General features: G+C 37.2%; 1 protein-coding gene across 1 annotated transcript in view; it reads left to right on the forward strand.

Moving 5' to 3' along the window:
- Positions 1-20,937, forward strand: part of ush2a (Usher syndrome 2A (autosomal recessive, mild)) — a gene marked incomplete at both ends in the record, with an annotated part of 210,615 nt that overhangs the window by 51,545 nt on the left and 138,133 nt on the right. The window contains 9 exons of the mRNA XM_079385784.1: positions 2,673-2,903; positions 9,229-9,359; positions 15,019-15,145; positions 15,646-15,747; positions 15,831-16,019; positions 16,119-16,249; positions 17,829-18,105; positions 18,428-18,631; positions 19,160-19,240. Coding sequence (XP_079241910.1) covers positions 2,673-2,903; positions 9,229-9,359; positions 15,019-15,145; positions 15,646-15,747; positions 15,831-16,019; positions 16,119-16,249; positions 17,829-18,105; positions 18,428-18,631; positions 19,160-19,240 — 1,473 coding nt within the window. The remainder of the gene's footprint in view (positions 1-2,672; positions 2,904-9,228; positions 9,360-15,018; positions 15,146-15,645; positions 15,748-15,830; positions 16,020-16,118; positions 16,250-17,828; positions 18,106-18,427; positions 18,632-19,159; positions 19,241-20,937) is intronic.

Below are 20,937 nucleotides of genomic sequence, written 5' to 3' on the forward strand. Positions count from 1 at the left end.
AATTCAAAAGGCTTAAAAAACATACTAAATGGTGTTTTTTTGAAAATCTAAAAATGCACAAAGTCTCCTGTGAGGGCTAAGTTCAGTTTGTTCAGTATAAAAACCATTACGCCTATGGAGAGTCCCCATAAACCACAAAAACCAATGTGTGTGTGTGTGTGTGTTTTAATACCATTGTGTTGCATTTTTTTTCTTAATTTTTCATATGAAAGCTCATTTTACGACCACTTAAGCTGAATTTTTCCTGTCTCCAATTCATTAATATTCTGTTCCCACACAAGCTGCTCTTAACGTCCTTACACACCTCCTGTATGTCTGAACAAACAGCACGCTGACTAACCCAACACAACCTGTTGTCTGGACCACTCAAGACTATGTCTCCCTCAAGCCTTGTTTTCGCCTACTTCTCTGCCAGGATTTAATGTTGATGATTGCAATTTATTTGAGCCTTACCTCCGTTTTATGACTGTCTGTATACACAATGCACATAACTATTACATCAATGCACTATTAGACAGAATTACCATCTGTTCAAACCGAGAAGTCAGCATCTGCTTTCTCAGAGTGGAATGACATCAAATTGCTTTAAATAGCACACCACTGAAATGAGCGGAGACACTTAAGTTATTCATATCTTCATAGCAGAATGGTTAAACTGTAGATTAATGCTTCTCATTGCTATAGAACACAGTAGTGGAGATAAACAGTTTGTTTCCAATAATCTGAACTTTATGAGTGAGATTTGTCTTTTAATTCACATTCTTTAAGGCAATATTTAATTGTTTTTGATTTATCTTTACTAATATGCACTGCAATGTCAGGTTTCATTGAACAGACTGGAAAGATCTCAGCAAACACAATATTTGATATTTTGTTCCCGGTTGCGGTCAAGGTTTTGGTTCCATATAAATCAATGAAAATTACATTAATCAACAAGGCAGAATGTGACACAGATCAAATAAATTTCTGCATGGATAGCAAGGGAGTAACTATTCAAAATCATTGTGCACAATCCATTTAATTGTTGGTTGGCAAGCTGCCGTGATTGGTTCAAATACATAAAATCCACAATTTATAGCCCTGTCAGATGCAAGATTCATTTTAATAAAAAAATGTTATGTATGCTCTTTTTTTTTTGTTTGTTTGTTTGTTTTCGGGAAACAAAAATCTCTTATGCTTCCAAAGTCTGCATTTATTATCAGTAATACAGTAAAAACATTAATATTGTGAAATATTATTACAATTTAAAATAACTTTTCTTGTTGAATATACAGTGTGTGTGTGTGTGTTATTTTAGATTATACTGCTCAAAAATGTTCAACAAATATCCATAATCCCTCCAAAAAGCTTCTTTTTTTTCTATGTAAAAGGTACCATAATTCTCTTTTGAGCACACATGCCCTCTCTGATGAGGACATAAGCCTGTAGCATTTTAAAAAGGAAGCACACTGCCGTTATTGATCTTGTTGAAATGTGAACAGCTAATCAAGAGTTGATGGTAATGTCTTATGTATATTGCATCCATAAAGACAAGCAGAACAAGTGTACCCCGCCTGTACACATCGCATTGACTAGAAATACGGTGTGCATATATTACCCCCACCCGAGAGGGTTAGAGAATTATGCATAAATCAATACTTTTCCTGTTACAGAAATAAGTATTTTAGTTCCACAGAAAATGTCAGGCTGTATAAATACAGCAAACACTCAGGCCAGGCTGTAATTGGTGCTAGACATGTCTGTCTTTGACTTGGTCATTAATATGATAAAGACAATATTAACCTTTTTGTTAAGTCCGTGAGCCATGTCAAAACATTAAATGCACTGGTTTGAAAAAGAAAAGATGAATTGCTGAAACAAGCTGCACCTTGTTTAACAACTTTTATTTTTTATTTTGCCTGAGTTTTACCGGAAAAAAATTAAAAGCTCAATAATGAAAATTGTTATCATTTACTCACCCTCATGTCATAACAAACCTTCATGACTATTTTTAATTTAAATGTTTTGAAGAATATCCTGGGCTTTTTAAAATATTATGACCAGTTTTGTTAACTGGATCAATTGATTTATTAAACAGATGCTATTAAAAAGAACAATTCATTCACAAATTGCTGCTTCTGTAAATTATGACAATTATAATTTTTGGGTGAACTGTCCCTTTAATGAGTTTCCACCACCTGCAGACTGTTCATGAATAGTCACTTCCTTTGTAGTACTTAAGGGCACGTGAGGCCACGTCAGTCACACTTCATTTTTACCGCTTTATGTTTTAAGGCAAAAATGATAAATGTCCAGCGAGACTTCACACAAATCCTATTAAATCAGCGGGAGGGATTTGAAATGATATCAGAGTTTCAATTATATAGACTCAAGTACTATTGATTGAGTGTAATTTATGACTTGTGTGCCGTGATGGGCCTTGGAAGACAACACGTCCATTCCCTATGGAGGGTTTTTATTAGTGCTGCTGGTGTGGACGGGCTGACAGGCAGAGTGGGCTAAATGCACAGAGGATGTGTCAGGCCGAGGTAATTTACCTCCTCTCTGCCAACATGAGAGCCCCATTAGATCATTATAGCAGCATGCATGAAACTGAGCGATGACTATAAATGCACATCTTTTTTTTTTCATTCTCATATCTCTCCATCCTTTCCTCTTTTCTGTTATGATAGCTCCGGCAGGTCTGAGGGCTCCTGCATTAAGGCCGCTGAATACGACTGTGATGAAGGTTTCTTGGGATGCCCCAGCCGAGCTCAACGGGCCTCCACCTCTGTACCACGTGGAACGGACAGATGTGTCTTTGGCTGACGCTCAGGGTCAGGTTATAAGGGGAAGACGCTTCACAGGGAGTGGCTACTTCAGATTTCCCAGCTCTACTTTGCCTGTCAACACTGACTTCACAGGTATGGGGTCTCATCAATGCTGTATGTGCCTCAAAATATACGATTGATTGCAAAATCAGTACCCATTATATTTACATAATATGGTGTATTCATCCAGTAAATAGTCAGATGGGCCATTTTTTTTCTATTGGGGATTGATTGGATTGTGAAAATGGGTGTAACTTCTCAGAATTAAGCCAGGGGTTGAAAAGTAAGGATTTGTGAAGTTGGCCAAAAAGGAGAGTTGTTTCAGAGATCGATCAAAGATTACAAGAAAACGTATTATTATTATTTACTTTATTAATGTATTTATTCATTATTATTATTAATTAATTAATTAATGTATTTATCCATTATTATAATTTTTTTGGGGGGAGCATGCACAGATGCAACAAACATGTATTCTGGTTGGTGCAAAACTGAACATAATAATAGCAATTTTCTTAAGGTACGGTCACATTAGCAAATTTACAAGACAAAAAATGTTGGTTGCCAATAAAGTAGCAATGCAAAGCTCACACAGCTGAATCATAACACTGCGAATTTGCGTGAACTAACCCGAAGCGAAATGTATGTGGGAAAGTTTTTGCCCACATCGACTCTTATAGAAATGACTGTATTTTGAACTCAAAATTTCACAAAATAGAGGTAAATGTGACAAATTTAGTTGATGTGATTAGGAAATTATGAAAATAATATAGAATTTTTTGTTGAATTTACAAATTATTATTGAATATGAAATTATTATTGAAATCGTTCAGTGAATGTTGATTGCTCTACTGTTAACACAAGATAAGGCTTCCAGGGACAAATGTGTCCATTGTTTTCATTCATACAATTGTGTTCAGGCTGGTGCTAATGAGCAGTTAAGTAGTTTAAAACTTCATGAACCATTATTACCATCAATACTAAATGTAAACTCTCTTGACATTTCTATTGATTTGTGTTGGTTCCAAACTAACTTTTCTTTCCACTCCTAAAGCATTTTCAAGTGTTCGTGTGGGCCGCTCCAACCCCATCGCTCTGCCCTAAACACTCTTTATTCATCCCTCACTCCATTCCTCACTCTTCTCCATACTGATGTATTAATGACTTCCATGATTAGACAAAGGGCAATTATACTTTTGTTTACAAGCATAATTGGGGAATTGAGTTCCAAATGAATACAGGTTCCGGTTCATCTACTAATGCAAAAATCCTTCAGCTTGCCATTTGTTTAGATTACTTGCGCTTTAATTGCGTTAAAAGCTCGGAAGGCGTTGCTTTAAGTTATCAGATTGGTCAGTGTGATGTGACAGAGGAGGCAAACATCAGATGACCTCCTCTGAGTGACATGATGATAAGGTTTAGGAGGTTTTTTTTGTGTGTGTGATGTGATACATTTTTAGCATGTAAAGTGATTCACAGGTGAGAATGTGTGGTGGAGAAGTGCTTTATGGCACATTGAGGCCCTCTTGCTTTCAGAGTGGTTTATGCCATTTTCTCTTCTCCATTCCCCAGCCTCTCTGTGCTGCATAATCCACAATCGAACATAAAACCATTTCATGCCATTTTTTGTTGAACACATGCTCTAAGATATCTGGAAAATCTGACTTTATTTATATTAAAACGAGGCAATTAGTAGATCCTCCCTAAGAAGTCGGGGACATTAAATTGCCTCCTTAAGGAGCGTGCATATAAATGGGTGACCCTTTGTGACCTTGCAATTTCAGGAAATGAATGGCCATTTCCCCCTCTAACTCTATTAACATTTAGCACTGCAATTTCCAGTTTTTTTTCCTTAAATAATGACAAACGGATAAATCTTTATAAATCAAGCCCTGAGTTGAGTTCAGCTCACTCCCTAATTGATCAATGGCTGCAGTCAAAGTGGTGAGCTCGTCCTTGGGCCTGCTGGGATTATAAATGGCCACCAACTAATGAGGGAACCCAAAGAACAAACCAGAACGACAACACCCCTTTTAGCCGACTTTTCTTTTTACGCTTTCCATACCTTTAGTTCATCTGATTTTATTTCCAATGTTATTTCATTGCAGGTACTAAACTGCTTAAATGTTTGTGTTGTTCATTTCTGTGATGCACACAAAGATTTCCCTGCTGAAAACAAGCTGCTTGTTTTATTGAACTTCGAGAGCTGGATAAATCGGACTGAAAAGCTCAATGGCTGAAATGAGGCATAATGACAACAGCAAAAAGTGATGAACAAATAGCATGCTCAGGGACAAATACTTTGTTTATTATTGAAATGTAGCCAAAGCAATAAATTAAGCAAAATCAATGGTCATCTAATCTTGTGCTTGAAACGACTTTGATTTGTTGGGACTTGCATCCTTTAACAAAGTAAAAATGAGATTAAAAATGCAATATAGTTGAGGTGAATTGACTTGAGTTTTGATCGTCATTGAAATAACAACAATAACGTGTTCTTTTTTTCTGTTTATGTAAAATGTGTGTGCTTTAAAGTAACAGTGAAACTCCTATCAGAACATTTGAGCTAATGTCTCGTTTTATTTTTTATTTTATTTTATTATTTGTAATATATTGTAGTTCAGGCTTGTCTCATTTGCTCATTGTCTATAGTATTCATCGGTTTCATTTTTATTTCTTTCCTTTTAAGTCAGTCTATTTTTGTATCCGCACTGAGTGGCATTGAATAAATGTACAGTTTCCCAAAATGGGAGGCAGTAATACATGAGAATGAAGCAATTTTCAAAGACTACATGCTATTGTAGCACAAAATGTTAAATGATACAAATTATTTTCCTTAATTAATTTGATTGATTGTCAAACGGCCTCAGTCAGTGGAAAGTAGAGGGAAACTTTGTACAGACATCATTAGTTTTTCCCCATTTAAAGATTAATCATGAAAAGCTCTGGCTCTTTAATTCTGTAATTTGTATATTTAATGGGGTGCTGCAGAATCTATGACAGTAATTAGCATTTCCTGAAAACTCATTAATACGCAACAACTTGATTAATGCCGCAATAATACTAACATGACTGAAGTTATTCAGGTTATGTACTAAGCAGATTAAATCCAAATAGCCCTGTTTGTTTTACTTATAGCTGATAGGATGTTTTTGGCAGAGAAAAATATTTTGGGATGAACATGTTTGTTATCAATTCCCATTATCCACCAACTGCCAAATATATTCTTGCTTCATATTTTTCAAAATTGTTCAAACAAAATGATTCATTAAATGTGTAGAATTTTGAAAAAAATGTGTGTGTGTGTGTGTGTGTGTGTATATATATATGCACACACACACACACGCACGCACACTATATTGCCAAAAGTATTGGGTCACCCCCTTCTAATGAGCAGGTTTGACTACTTTAGTAATTTCCATGAGAACAAATCTTAATGTTTAAGCATATAATGATATTCTAGGGAATTGCGTGCTTCTAATTTTATAGCAACAGTTTGGACAGGGCCCTTTTCTATTCTAACCTGACAATGCCTCTGTGTATAAAGCAAGGTTCAAAAAGAAATGATTGATTGAGTCAGTGTGGAAGAACTTGACTGGTCTGCATAAAGCAAAGTCCTAATCTCAGCTGAACACCTCTGGTGTGACTTTAAATGCAGACCTTGAGCCGAAAACTCATCACCAAACACCAATGATTTGTACATGCACTATATGGACAAAAGTATTGGGACACCCCCTTCTTTAGAACAGAAGAAGGCACTTCCAAAACTGTGGCAACAAAGTTGGAAGCATAATTCACGTATTTAAAAACTGTATTTCCATCTTTGTTGCAACAGTTTTGAAAGTGTCTAAAATGACTGGACCCATATACAAGTCATTGGTGTTTGGTGAAGAATTTTTGTTTCTGAACATTGGTGCATGAAAAACAAATTCACAAAAGGAGTTCATTCAGAGCTGCGCAGACACGTTCACTTCATTTGGGGATTTTGTGCAGATAGCCTATAAGTTGTAATATTGACGTTATGTTGTATAAATAACGAAGCATATTCTATATGAGATAAATGAAATACCATTGATTAAAAACCAGCTATCAAATGCTTCATTCTACTGGTCATCTTCAGCATGCCCAGCTCAAAACAAAAATGCAGAATATTAATAACTGCTGTGATATACAGTACAGAACGCTTTGAGAGCACTATTGTAAAAAATGTTGTGAATTCTTTGAGTTTCACTGTTTAATGTTAACTGTCTTTTAATCAAAACATAAAATTTTATTTTTGGATCTGCGAGGCGTCTGTTACACATTTTCCCTGTGTTATGCATGTATATATTCAAGAAAAATATGTTGTTTATATATTAAATACATTTATATATTATATAAATGTATATACATGTAAATATTTACAAAATATATACTGTATGTGTGTGTATTTATATATACATAATATATAAACACAGTACACATACATATATTATGTAAACAACTTTTATTTTGAATGTGATTAATCACGATTAATCGTTTGACAGCAATAATATATATATATATATATATATATATATATATATATATATATATATATATATACACACACACACACGCGCGCATACACACACACACACACACACATGTTTGTTTTTGTGAATTCCATAGACGTAATGGTTTTTATACTGTACAAACCGTATTTTCTTTCGCTCTAGACCAACCCTACACCTAAATCTACCCCTTACAGGAAACGTTGTACATTTTTACTTTCTTAAACTCGTTCTGTATGATTTATAAGCCTTTTGAAATATGGGGACATGGGGAAATGTCCTCATAAATCACCTACTTGTAATACCTATGTCATACCCATGTCATTATACAAATTTGTGTCCTCATATGTCACAAACACACACACACACACACACACACACACACACAGTCACACGCGTATATACATATTTCTTTTAGTCTCTCTCCATATTTGTTGGGTGCATTACCCTGAGCACTGTGTCCTAAAGTGCTGATGCAGTCCCTGTGTAAAAGTGCTTCACATCTTTCCCATGTCTTAGTGCTAGTCTTGAGACCCACAGAGGTGAATCTCATTCCTCATCAGCCCGCTCGGCCCTGCGCCTGAGAGACCTCTGACCACAGCTTTTCTGGACAGGCCTGTCAGTGCATACAGCACCACGCTGCTCCATTGGGATCTCAAATCCCACAGATGTCCCTTTAGCCTCCACGTTCCCTCTCCTATAATGGACCGGACGTTCTGATGGATGTGAAGCACTTGTCAAAAAATAGCTGATCACCCCAGAGAGATCTGCTCTGCTGAACCTACAACTTCTGATCCAGGTTCTCCCCCACCACCCTCCACAGGACTGAGACTGTCTGGTCAACACGAGACAAGATCTCTGTGTTCTTTACAGAACACCTTCTTAAGGGCTGGATTAAGGTGCTCTATCCTCACAATAAAGTCAACCATGTATTTGTCATGTTAAATATGTGATAGCATAATTATTCACACATTCATATTTCAAATACATTATGTAATGTATGTTATGTATATGTATCCACCCATCACACATATGCCACTATATATATTCACATTTATGTTACTTTTTGTGTGACTTGTGTGAATATTATTATAAATGCAAAAAACAGGCGAAATTACAAAAACGGCTCTGCTACCTCATGAATAGAACATACAAAGAACAGCATTTATTTGAAGTAGAAATATTTTGGCACACTATGTCCTTGTCACTTTAATCATTTCATATGTCCTATAAAATGCACTGTATAGTAGTTTTATCAGTTCAATCCAGCATATAGAGTCAGTCCTGTAGGATTGGTATTCAGATGGTATAATCCCTGTATCAGTTGTATAGATCTGAAGCCTGAAGAAACATCTTGCTGCTCTACATGAGGTCAACCAGACTTGCAACCTCTTCAATCCACTAGAGATTCAAAGATAGATTAAGTGAAATCTTTTTAATCTAAGCAGTCTGTATTTGAGTGGGTTTGTGCTCACAGTCCTCAATATTAATGAACTTATATTGAAGAGGCATATCACTTCAAAGGTGTTTTTTTTACGTCTGATTTTAGGTCAGATGGTGGACGGTTTTACTAAGAACAGTTCTGGGGGATTTTTTTTGGTTAGGATAAAGTCTTTAGAGGGTAGATCTGCTCAGGCACTGTGGGACCATTCAGGCACTGCTCAATGTTTTGTTCTCACAGGCATTACACACTCATGCACATTCACACTGGCTCCTTACAGCTCAGTTTCTCACACTTTTGGGCATTTTTATCTTGTCATTTACTCTTAGATTTGTATAAATGTAATTTTTGTTGTTTATGCAGTTTGACATGCTTTCATACAGCTTTATAATGTTTTCTGTGCAACAGTTGATTAATATGCAACATGCATTGACTGTCTCTCCAGGCCTGCAGCTGAGTTTCCGGACACGCACCGAGGAGGGGCTATTACTGTTTGCGGTTTCCCCTGGAGAACAGGAGGAGTATGTCGCTCTGCAAATACACAACGGCCGTCCATACTTCCTCTTTGACCCTCAGGTACATCATGGTCTTGGACCGCTGTGTGTTTGTTTATGCTACCCAAAGGCTTCAAACCTTCAAATGTAATAGATCCCAACCTCTACATCAGGCATGTATTATATATCAGTACCATATTGTTTATCGGCTGACATTAGCGATTTCATTTAACGATATTGAATATTTAATAGTGCATGCTCATGTTCACTTTTTACATTTAGATTACATTTTCAGTCAATGTTTACTAAATTGAATAACTGATAATTGTAGACTAGCAATGTTTTAACAAATAATTTTTCATACGGTAAAGTACACTGTAGTGTTGATACATTGTATCATTTACAGTACAATGACTATTTTTAATGTTTCATTTAAAATAATATTGACATTTATTTATTGACTATACCAAACTTAATATGATACTGATACTTTTTGTTACAGTTTTAACAATGCCGAAACAGATTCTGATCATTTCTTAAATGGGCATTTAAAAAAAAAGGATCATCACATCTACACGATAAATACTGGCCATTATTAACTCATATTTTACAAAGCATCAAAACATCTTTGTACCGATAGGTGTGAAAACAATCCCCTATTTTGATCAAATAATCATTTATTATTTATCTTCATCTCTCATGTCAAGCTTCTCACAGTCACTTGACACAGGTCTGCTAAATAAGTGAGCACAAACATTAAATAAAAGTACTTAGGAAATTGGAAAGTGATCTAATTTTAATATTGATATTTTTAAAAGCACTGATACCAAATAAGTAGCTTTTTGTGGAAACTGTTATACTTTTATACTGTTATATTGCTATAAGTAGCTTGTGAGTTTCAATATATCAATACTGCAGTGATGTACCCATCGCTAGTAATAATGTAAAAAAAATGATAAACAACTTATCTTATCGGCCAGAGTTTTAATGTCTACTTTCATACCTGCTTTAGACAGAAATTTGTGCATCTTGATGGATGAACTATCAAGTTCTTCAGTGCTAAAAGCTTGAGCTAAAAGAGTGTTTGAGACCAATTAACTCGTTACCCGCAGACATTGGGTGGGAATAGCAATAGCATGCTAATTATGTACTCCGCAGCACTAGCATGCCAGGTTGAGTCCATTGCTCTGATGATGAAAGCAATCATGAAAGATGATTTCACATTAGTGTCCAGGAGACCACCGAGAAACTCTCCCCACCAATAAGCGCCATTGCCGAATATTGCCGGTTTTGCATTCGTAAACACATTTTGTCGAGGTAGTTTGATAATTATAACTAAAAGTGGTGTCATGCCCAATTAATGTCCCCTGATAGCATGCCCATTAGTTCCCCCATTAACGAATTCAACAATTCTAATGGGATTAGCACCATGGGATGCTAATTGAGCGTGACACAGGGAACTGGTATGCTTCCCCACACACTCTTTCTAATGATGAAATTAATGAGCATTTTATGAAACACTGTCTCATGAAAGTGTATTTAGTTCCTGTAAAGGCTGTCACAAATGATGCTGTTTTTTGCCAATGTCTCCTTATCGGAGTCTCTCAGAGATAAGCGTGTGATGAGTGGTTTCCAGGCATACAGTGAGGAGAGAAGGTCTCTCCAAGGCCCATGGGCATGATTAGTTGCATTAGTTGCATGGACAGCGCCCATTTCATCTTAAACAAACTCAAGGGCTATTAAGCAAGAGTACTCTGCTCACTATGTTAATGACACACACTACATCACCAAAACCTATAGCAGCTTCCATAGGACTGTTGTGGAACAGATCTTTAATGAACTCTTTGGAGAGTTAGTGCATAAATTCTTTTCGCCATGCTCACTGTTTTCCATTGACCATTAGTTTTTATAGTTAAAGGGAGAATTTTCAGAAGCTTCTAAATGATCGACTGAATCATTAGTTTGTAATCGTTTTTTAGTTGTTTATATTCTTTGAAGTTGTGAACTTGATCATTTTAAAGCAGTAGTTCTGGGGCCCACTGAGAGGTATCAGCAAATTTCAAATGGGGCCACAGGATGACTTAAAATTATTTAATTTTATAAAAAAATGGATATCAAAAATAAAAAGTAAAAAAATACTAAAGATAAAATAATAGGCTAATAATAATAAGAAGAAACCAATGATGAAAATTGGTAATAATTTTCTTTTTTCCCCCTCAATGCATTTTTTAATGAAAACCATACAGAATAAGAATTTTGGATATTTTAAAATCACAAAATGAACTGTGGTAATTAATTAAATTTTGTATGTGAACAAACACCTAGTTTCTGTAATAACAAGCAGCCTTTTAAAAATTACATCAGAAAAACTAAAGAAAATATCTTAGCCTGTATGGGGCAGTTTAAAAAAAAAAAAGGTGTTGGACAATGTGTTGTTAAAAAGGTATAATAGAATAGTTTAAATGAGTTGGATATTTTATATATATAAAATTATATTAAATTACTGTTCTGGTTAAAAAAAAATGGTCTGACTGATTTGCTCAACAGATACTTGAGTTCAACTCGTGGTCTCAATGAATCAGTTGTAGTGGTTTCCAGCCTGCTGAAGAAGATTTTCAGTGAATAATGGCTTAAATTTTGGTCTTTTTCTAAAACAAAACTATTATGACTTTTTTATATAGGAGTGTACGCTTTCTTTGGGATAGTATGGACTTTTAAGGCAAGTTTGAGGCCAAATTCTATGCACTTACAAGAAAGAAAGTCTCTTTTTGTGCTGCATAGAAGAAAGAAATGAAGGACGAAAGACATGAGGGTGAATAAATGAAAACAGAATTTCAGTTTTGGCTGAGCCGTTTCTTTGAGCATATCTCATTATTTGTATATTTATCTCCAAAAAATTCCCTTGAAACAAGACCTAATTGATAATTCATGAGTGCAATTAGCAATTAATTTATGCAAGTAGATGATTTGTGGTGTAAATATCCTCTAGCGTTGCTCCAGTGTTTTCTTAAAATTGATGAATGCTGTGACTGATCGTTTAGGGTTCAGTCATTAGAACTCCCTGGCTGATGCTTACTGAAACTTGAATACGTTGCATCAGATGTTCAGGTCGCAATGTCGTTTACAGGTCTGCCTCTCAAGACTGATATGATTTTTTTAGTTTCCAAACATCTAAAATAAACGTTATTTCAGAAAACACCTTTTGGTTTGGCATACTTAAAGTTAGCTGTTAAACTGCTGGCAGATGATTTTAATCAGAAAGGCCTTTAGTTGTTGTGACAGAATTGATCTCCCATCATAAAGAAGCCCCACTGAATACTTTCAAAGGGAGGAGGGATAGGAATGCAGTGTTGTGTCTGCCCTGACTTCTCCCTAAAGCTGTTTCTTCTTCTCCCTCTCTCTCTCCAGTAAGCATATCACAGGGCTGACTTCCCTCAGCATCCACACACGTATTGATTTGATCATTAAATCTTCATCACAAAGAGGAGATGCGATACTTTGTGTCTCGGTGCTTTCACTGCAGAGCACTCAGTCAGGCTGTTAAGTGTATGAACCTGAATGATGTCATATTTTAGCAGGACAATAACCCCATCTTATGTTGATGGTGCCAGCCCATGAAATTTACTGCTTTTGGGGAATGTCCCATCTCCGGGCAGAATTCCTCAGTGGCTTGAGTTCTGTGCCAAGAGGGATTCTGCTGCTAGTTTTTCAACTTCATCTCCAACTTCTCCTCTATAAACTGTGATATTGCAATGTAAATGGTCAAAGTTAGCTTTGGGTATATGTCAGTATGACCAGTTTATCTACTATGTACTTTATCTACTAAGTATGCCTACCTGTTACATCCAGTGACCTTGCACTTTTATTGAGCTTGAAGCTTATTTTAATGCTGACTCTGAAGTTAAATGTGTTTACTTCCAAAAATTTAAGGAAGAATTTCTGTGAATTCAACAGTATCTACCAGGGTTGTGCAAAATTCAGAATTAAACTATTGGCTCACTTTCAAGAATTTGAATGGAATTGACCACAGCACACAGGAAGTTGAATTGGGATTTGAATCCTTGTCCGTGCGCGTCAAGCGCCGGTGCGATAGCCATACTGGTATACAGATAGAAGCAAGACATTCAAAACTGTCAAGCTTTTGCAAAGTAAAGAAAACTACTTTCTGCTGTCGTTTTACTCTCCGTGAACTTTGGATCGTGTCACAATAAACCGAAACTCAGCTCTTTTTTTTCTTTCTTTTTGTTAATCTGTCAATAATTTAAGTGAAATATATTTTGTGCATATAGCCTATACATAGACCTATTCCTTTTTATGTAAGCCTATAGTTTTATTCTGTTTTCTCCGTTCACAGAAGCGCTGCAGGTGCTTGTGATCTGTTGAATTCTTACACTATCCTCGGATAAACTCTAATGCCGGTGCATTGCCATATTGCGACTTACCTATGACGAGTTCACAGCTGAGTGCGGGCGGGCATGTCACTCGTTGGACGCGTCAGTGCCACATTTGCAATATAGGTCATAGCCTACTACTTGAATTCGTGATTGGTTGACAGCAAATTCCAAATATTAAATGGAACGATAAAATAACATTATTAATGGCCATTTCAAATTTTTGATTCTGTTCTGAACTATAAAACTTGATTTCATTTCTGGTTCTGTTCCTGTCAAAATTTAGTTTGTTTCCGGTTTTTGTTTTCGTACCTTGAACCGGTTCAGAGCCCTGGTCTGTAGTTCTATTTATATTTCTGTCTGTTGTTCCGTTTATATTTTTGTCTGTCGTACTATGTATCTATAGTTCTGTCTTTTATTCTGTCTATCTATTATTCTGCCTGTCTGTCGTTCTATCTGAATTTCATTCTGTCTGTTGTTCTATTTATCAGTTGTTCTGCTTGTCATTCTAACTATCTATAGTTCTATGTTTCATTCTATCTACCTGTTGTTCTCAAACTGATGATATTCACAGCTTTACACTACTTGGCAAAAGATGATTGATTCATGTTGCATCTGCAGCCAATGAGCTTACTGCTTTACATTTAAATGGCTGGTTAGCATTCACTAGAGCATTTTGCTGCATGCTATCAGAGTTCCTCTGATAACCCTCCACCTTCCCCAGCTCCACCTGTATAGCTCCGCTATGGGTTTAATTTTTTTAATTTTATTTTTTTTGTGCAGCAGCAGTATGTCTTAAATACTCATGGCACCATATCGGCATATGTATTGGCAGTAGCAAGTTTCTGTACTTGCTTTGCAGCAGCAGCAGCAATAATTTATAACAACAGCAATAACCAACAGCAGCAGCAATTCAACAGCATAGCAGATCTATTCCGCCAATACCAAATACATTAACATTGTCTTATCCATTAACATACTAAAATGTTGTCATGATAGAACTATCATTCTGTCTGTCTGTCTATTTGTTTCAATGCTTTATAAACTTTTTTTTAACCTTCCAACAAGGCTTAGCCAACCATTCAAAGTTTTTCCTGGCAAATAGTTTTTCTAGTTCAAAAACTTAGTTATATGAATTTCTTTATTTCATTTTACAATCTTTACATTCAAGATCAAATTGCATTCCTGCATCCTGTTTATATTGAAAGTATTTACATGAGTTTATGTACCTCCTAAGCTCTAAGGGAGTGGAACATCTCCTCCTCCTAAAGCTGCTGGTGAGCCGTAATTTGTGCAGTGTGTGTGTTGTTCATGATGAGCGAGTGATTAACCCTCAGCGTTTGATGCTAGGCCTCAGCCGTGGCCCTCAGCCCTCGCAACGATGGAGGTAGACGCTATAATGACAACCAGTGGCACCATCTGATCGCTACCAGGAAACAGGCCGTGGGAACAATCATTGTGGACAATCAATACAGCGGTAATGACGCACACACATATGATATTCATAGGCAAGCCCCGCACCCTCACTTCTGTCCTGTTCGGTTATTCAGTGCCTGTAAAGCCCCTCACTTGAACAGATTTCTAGCAAAGGAATTATCAAGGTTAATCGTTGCCATTCATTGTGTGATTAGAATAATTAGGCCAAAGAAGCCTCTCCTTTCCTGAACTTACATTTCAATTAAGGCTGGAGGTGTGAAGTGGAGTCTCCCTCTTCCTGTCTCAAAGTGGTCTCAGGGGATTTTTCCCACCAGAGGGAGGATTGCTTTATCTCAGTCACTCTTTTGGAGTAATATGACTTTATCTGCAGTAGAGCACCAACTGAAACCATTGGAATATAACAATAAAGTTGTTAAAATACTGCTGTGCCCTGCTCTGATTATTAGACCAGCCAGGAGCAGTCTCAGAAGAACATTATTGTATTGATTTAGCATTGGCACGTGTTCAGGGGTATCAGGTCATATTTTTTTCCTCCAACAGGATCAGCATCAGCTACAAGTGGGAGCACCATCATCGGTCAGAACACAGGTGTTTTCATAGGAGGGATTCCAGAGAATTTCACCATTCTTAGACAAGATGCTGGTAATTTATCTCTAAATATTTTGATTGACAATATCCATGTATCTATAAAGAGTTGCAAGTGCTTGTTATATATATATATATAGGTCCAGCCAAGCTGGTGCAGCAGGGATTTGCTGGGTGTTTGAGGGATGTGATGGTGCAGAAATCCAGTGGCACTACTGATACATGGGAGCCTCTGGACTGGGACACAGCACTTGAAAAACATGAGACCTATGAAAGCTGGGAGGGCTGTCCTGCTGTCTCTGAAGATGGGGCGTACTTCCTAGGACATGGTACGCCCTACTTTAGGCTTCTTTCACATGGTCTGATAATTTGTAGTGTTAATGTTGAAGTTTTCTAACTGTGGATATTTCTTTAATTTTTATATTCAGGGTTTCTGAAAGTCAAGCCTGAAATATTCATTGGAGGAGATTATTTTGAAATATCATTTCAGTTCAAAACTGATCAGCTAAATGCAATGCTCTTGTTCGCTTATGATATAGATGGGAAGGATTTCATTTTGGTAAGTTTGCTTAAATCTAATCTAAGTTTCCTTGCACTTAATTTAGTGCAATTAATTATTAACAAAAATTCAGCAACTAAGCAAAAAATTGATCGTAAATTTTATACATTTAGATTTTATGATTTAGTCATGGCACATGACTTGTTTAATGTTTTTCTTCAAGTACCACCTCAGTGTTGCAAGATTTTGCAAGTATTGATATCTGATTAAGTGCAATTAATTCAGTTCATTAACGATATATGCTTGCTGAAATACATATGTACGGTAGAGCCCTGCACGGGCCTCAAATTTAGGCCCTAGCCCGGCCCACATCCGACAGCTTATCAGAATAACCGGCCCGAGTCTGACCCGAGCCCGTCTTTTTTCCCCCCTTCTAGTAAAACCGTTTATTAAAATAGTTCAGTTTTGTGTATAATGGCAAAATGATTATATTTTGTTTCGTTTTTTTATTAAGTTAATTTAGAAAAACGTTTGGAGCATTTTTGTTCGTTAAATAGCCTATAAATTTTTTTTTTTTAAAGTAACGACCAAGCGGCTGATCATAGCCTATGTTTGATAAATTTAGCCTTCTCGTATCCTCACGACTTGCCTAAAATAAAATCTATAGATATACTAAAACAGTTCAAGTATATAACAATGTTTAAACGTTAAACCTGCGCTATAATAATAATGTGCGCTAGCCTATATCTAAGTTTGTACGGAGAGTGAAGCTAAAGCGCGCTCTGCAGGACATGGAGGCACCAGCACAAACACTTGGATTGTTTTCAGTGGAAACAAATTAAAATTGCCTACGCCGTCATTTTTTTTTTTTTTTTTGATAAAGGTAAGAGTAATACATCATTCGGAACTGTAAAGCGTCTACTTATATTTGTGTGCACTCACAATGCCAACAAAAGGTAGTTCTTTTATAAAACAAAGAAAACAAACATGATGTGCTTTCTGCCGTCTTTAACAGGAGTGCTTCACAAAAATGAACCAAAGCTGAGCGAATACATGCCTCACAGACATGATAAATATATCTATAGAAAGCTTTAAATTATTACTTAAAGAAATAAAAAAAATTGAAAACAAAAACTTTTATTATAATCTTAATCATAATCAATAAACATGCATTTCTCTCTAAAGGCGCGTCTAATGAAGAGATGGCGAGTCAGGATCAGCAACTTCATCCTTGCAACACGGACTCAGAAAACATTAGTTTATTTGTAAATAATTCAAATATCTCCTTACTATTTCTCGCAGACACATTCATGGTTATGTTTGCTAGTGTTTGAAGTCACTTGCGCACCTGCTGCTGCTGGACACTAAACACCATCGAGCTGCTCTCAGTCGCGGCACGGTCTCGTGTTGTTAGCGCGGCAATGTTTTTCATCACTAATCGATAGATGTCTACAATATAAAAATAAGGAGAAACCCAAAACAGGCCCGAGGCCCGGCCCCCGTCTGAACTATGATGTGAAAATTGGCCCGAAGCCCGGCCCTAGAGGCATAAAAAAATGCAGGGCCGAAATGCAGGGCTCTAATGTACGGTGCTTCAAAACATCGCTGTAACTGTTGTTTTTGTCCTTGTGGCATCCAGGCAGAGCTGCAGGGTGGAGTTCTCTTCTGGGTGTTGCGTTGGGGTGAACAGATGGCAGAGTTGAGCGTATGGTTGGGCCTGTCCTACTGTGACGGGGGCTGGAACACTGTAAATGTGCTGAAGAGAGGCCCGTTAGCGAGCGCTGGCCTCAATGACGTATATGAACAGGACAGAAAGGGCATGGGTGGCCCTTTGACCATCAGCTCTCCACTCTATCTAGGGGGAGTCCCACCTGGTGTAAAGCACCCAGGCCTCAACAAACACAGCCTTCTGCATGGTGAGTCACTTGCAGGTTATTTATCGGTTTATTATCCTGATAACCTCAAACTCAAACCTCAAAAAAGTTGGAAGCACCCTCTGATATATTTCTCTGAATTGAGTGCGAGCTCTGTTTTTAAATCTTTTAATTTTTCATTATGATTTCTGCAATAAATGACATAATAAAAATGTTCATGTACTCGATCTCTCTGAAGTTTACTGGCAGTTTTTGTTGTTTCAGATAAATCCAACCAGTTCAGAATGTTACTTAAACATCTTTCTCCCTTTGTCTCTCCTTCTGTCTTTGTCTCTCTTTCATCCTTGTCTGTGCTGCGCTGCAGGTTTTGGCGGCTGCATCAGGGATGTTAGATTCGCGCGCAGGCCTGTCGTAAGTTTGGCGGCCGTGTCCAGCAGTGCTGTCAGAGTCAATCTGGATGGATGCCTGTCAGCTGACACCAGCGTTAACTGCAGGGGAAACGACTCCATTCTGGTGTACACGGGCAGAGACAGGAGCGCAGAGGACCTGACACTGCAGCCCTTCACGGGTAAAAGCAGCATCCGACCCCTTTTCGCAAGCACATTCCCACCAGCGCGGTAGCCAAGCCTCATTGACCCGCAGCTATTTTGGCCTCGCGTTGCCTGCCTTGTCTCTGTGTCAGGCGATTGTTTGGCCTGATTTGTCCTCTCTGCTTGGGGTTTGTTATTGTAAAGACCAAACAGAAGAACAAAATAATATGTCCAGCCCAGCATTGGGCGCAGACACGACACCAGGGGCGCGGAGAGGTCATATCTAAAACAGCTACTGCTGTCCCCTTCATCAGCAATACTGCAAAACTGTTGAGAACTGCACCTAAGCTAATGCGCACGGACAAATATAGCCAAGGTACCTCTCTTGTGAGTGATGGAGATGGAGTGAGAAACGGTTTGTGGGTTACTGTGAGAAGGGATACGCATCAACGAGGGAAACATTCAGGGAAATAACTCAAATTGTCAATACATGAACATGAATGGTATACTGAATAGTGGGGAGAAAGCAAATTTATTTTTAAATTGTTTTTTTTCTTTGTGTACAGAGTATTTGTACAGAGTGATGGCATCAGGAGAAGGAGGTTGGACAGCCGGGCCGTGGCAGCGGGGGCGCAGCAGAGAGACTGGTAGGACAGGTTGCAATTGGCAATCAAATGTCAGCAGTTAGGCTTTGGATCTTTCTGGAAAAATATATATATATAAATCCAAATCAGCATATTATAATGATTTCTAAAGGGTCATGTGACACTGAAGACTAGAGTAATGATACTGAAGATTGAGCAATCACAGGAAGAAATTACATTTTAAAATATATTCAAATAGAAAACACTTATTTTAAATTGTACAATGTTTGACGATATTACTGTTTTTACTGTAAATTTAATCCAATACAGTAAATTCAGCCTTGTTTTTTTTACAGAAACATTAAAAAATAGTGTCGACCTCAAACTTTTGAGCGGTAATTTACAGTAATCTTATATGTAATTAGGTAAATACATAAAGTACAGTTTATGCTCCCAAAAATACAGTGTATTCTGGCTACTATTTGTACTTTACAGTCATTTATACTGAACACACACACTCCTGCTTCCTCACCTGAGACAAAAAGGCCTACAACTTAGCCAGCACTACAGGCTCCATACTGATATTTGTTTGGGTCGTAGTTTTCAGGCCAACCCATTTTATTCTTATCTGCACAATATATGTAGCAGTCAAGGAGATGAGATGTGCTTGAAGATACCTTATCGTGAAGCTCTCGGGGAGAGCGTGCATCACACACTCTGCCTTATTACAGATGAAGATGCTGTCTGGGAGAGAGAGAGAGAGAGAGAGATGGTGGTGTCCTCATTGAGACAAAGAGCCTTAGATATGTCGAATGATGGTTACATATTTAATTTAATTCAATTGTGCATATCAATTAAGCACAAAAATCAATAGACTTTGCAAGCTACATTGGGCTATGAAATATGGTTTCATTTTAATGGTTATACATTTTTAAATGACATATTTAACAGTTACCACAATGTAAATTGCCTGTTGCAACCCATTTTATTTATGTAACTTGATGCATTTTCTGGTTTATATTAAAGATACTGAATGAAAAATAGAAAACAGGATTTGATTTTATCCATCAGGAATAAGTTTGCTAAACCAGTGATCAAAAATAAATTCTGGCAGTGGCAGGCTTCTTTTTTCGCTCTCTGTATAGTTACACATTTACTTCCTGCCATTCCATAGCCATGTTATTTGGTTAAGGAAACCTCAGTAATTTGTAATAGCAGCCCTGTTGGTACAGATGATGAATCACAAGGACTTCCTACTTAAATGTGTATACACCGCATTATAGGTCAGACCAGCGTTCCAGTGGTGGATATATCACACACGTCTGCTGTCTGGCTTGTTTTGACTGTATAAACGAGTGTTAAAGAGATTCTGTAGTCTGTGACGCATCATAAATGATGCTTGTTGCATTTCTGCATATGTTTGACTGTTTTATTTATGCCCCCTAAAATGTGAATCCTGGAGAGAAAGCAAGCCGTCGCTTGATGGGCGTGAAATATAGCCCAGAATGAACGCTGGATGTACAGTCATATTAAATCAGTGCTGAAAAAGTTACAACTCTAATAAATTGTATTTATGCTAATGGTTAGATATGATTTACTATGTCTATTAAAAGTGAGGAATGTGTGTGCTGCTTTTCTTTGGCCTGACACACACTTTCTCTCCTTCCCAATTGGATTCTCACACTCTCGTTCCTCTCCTCCCCCTTACTTTGCCTCTCTCTTTCTCTCTCTCTTTCTCCTGCTTTGCTTCTCCACGTGTC

The sequence above is a fragment of the Barbus barbus genome, assembly GCF_936440315.1.
Source record: "Barbus barbus genome assembly, chromosome: 30".
Taxonomy (NCBI): Eukaryota; Metazoa; Chordata; class Actinopteri; order Cypriniformes; family Cyprinidae; genus Barbus; species Barbus barbus.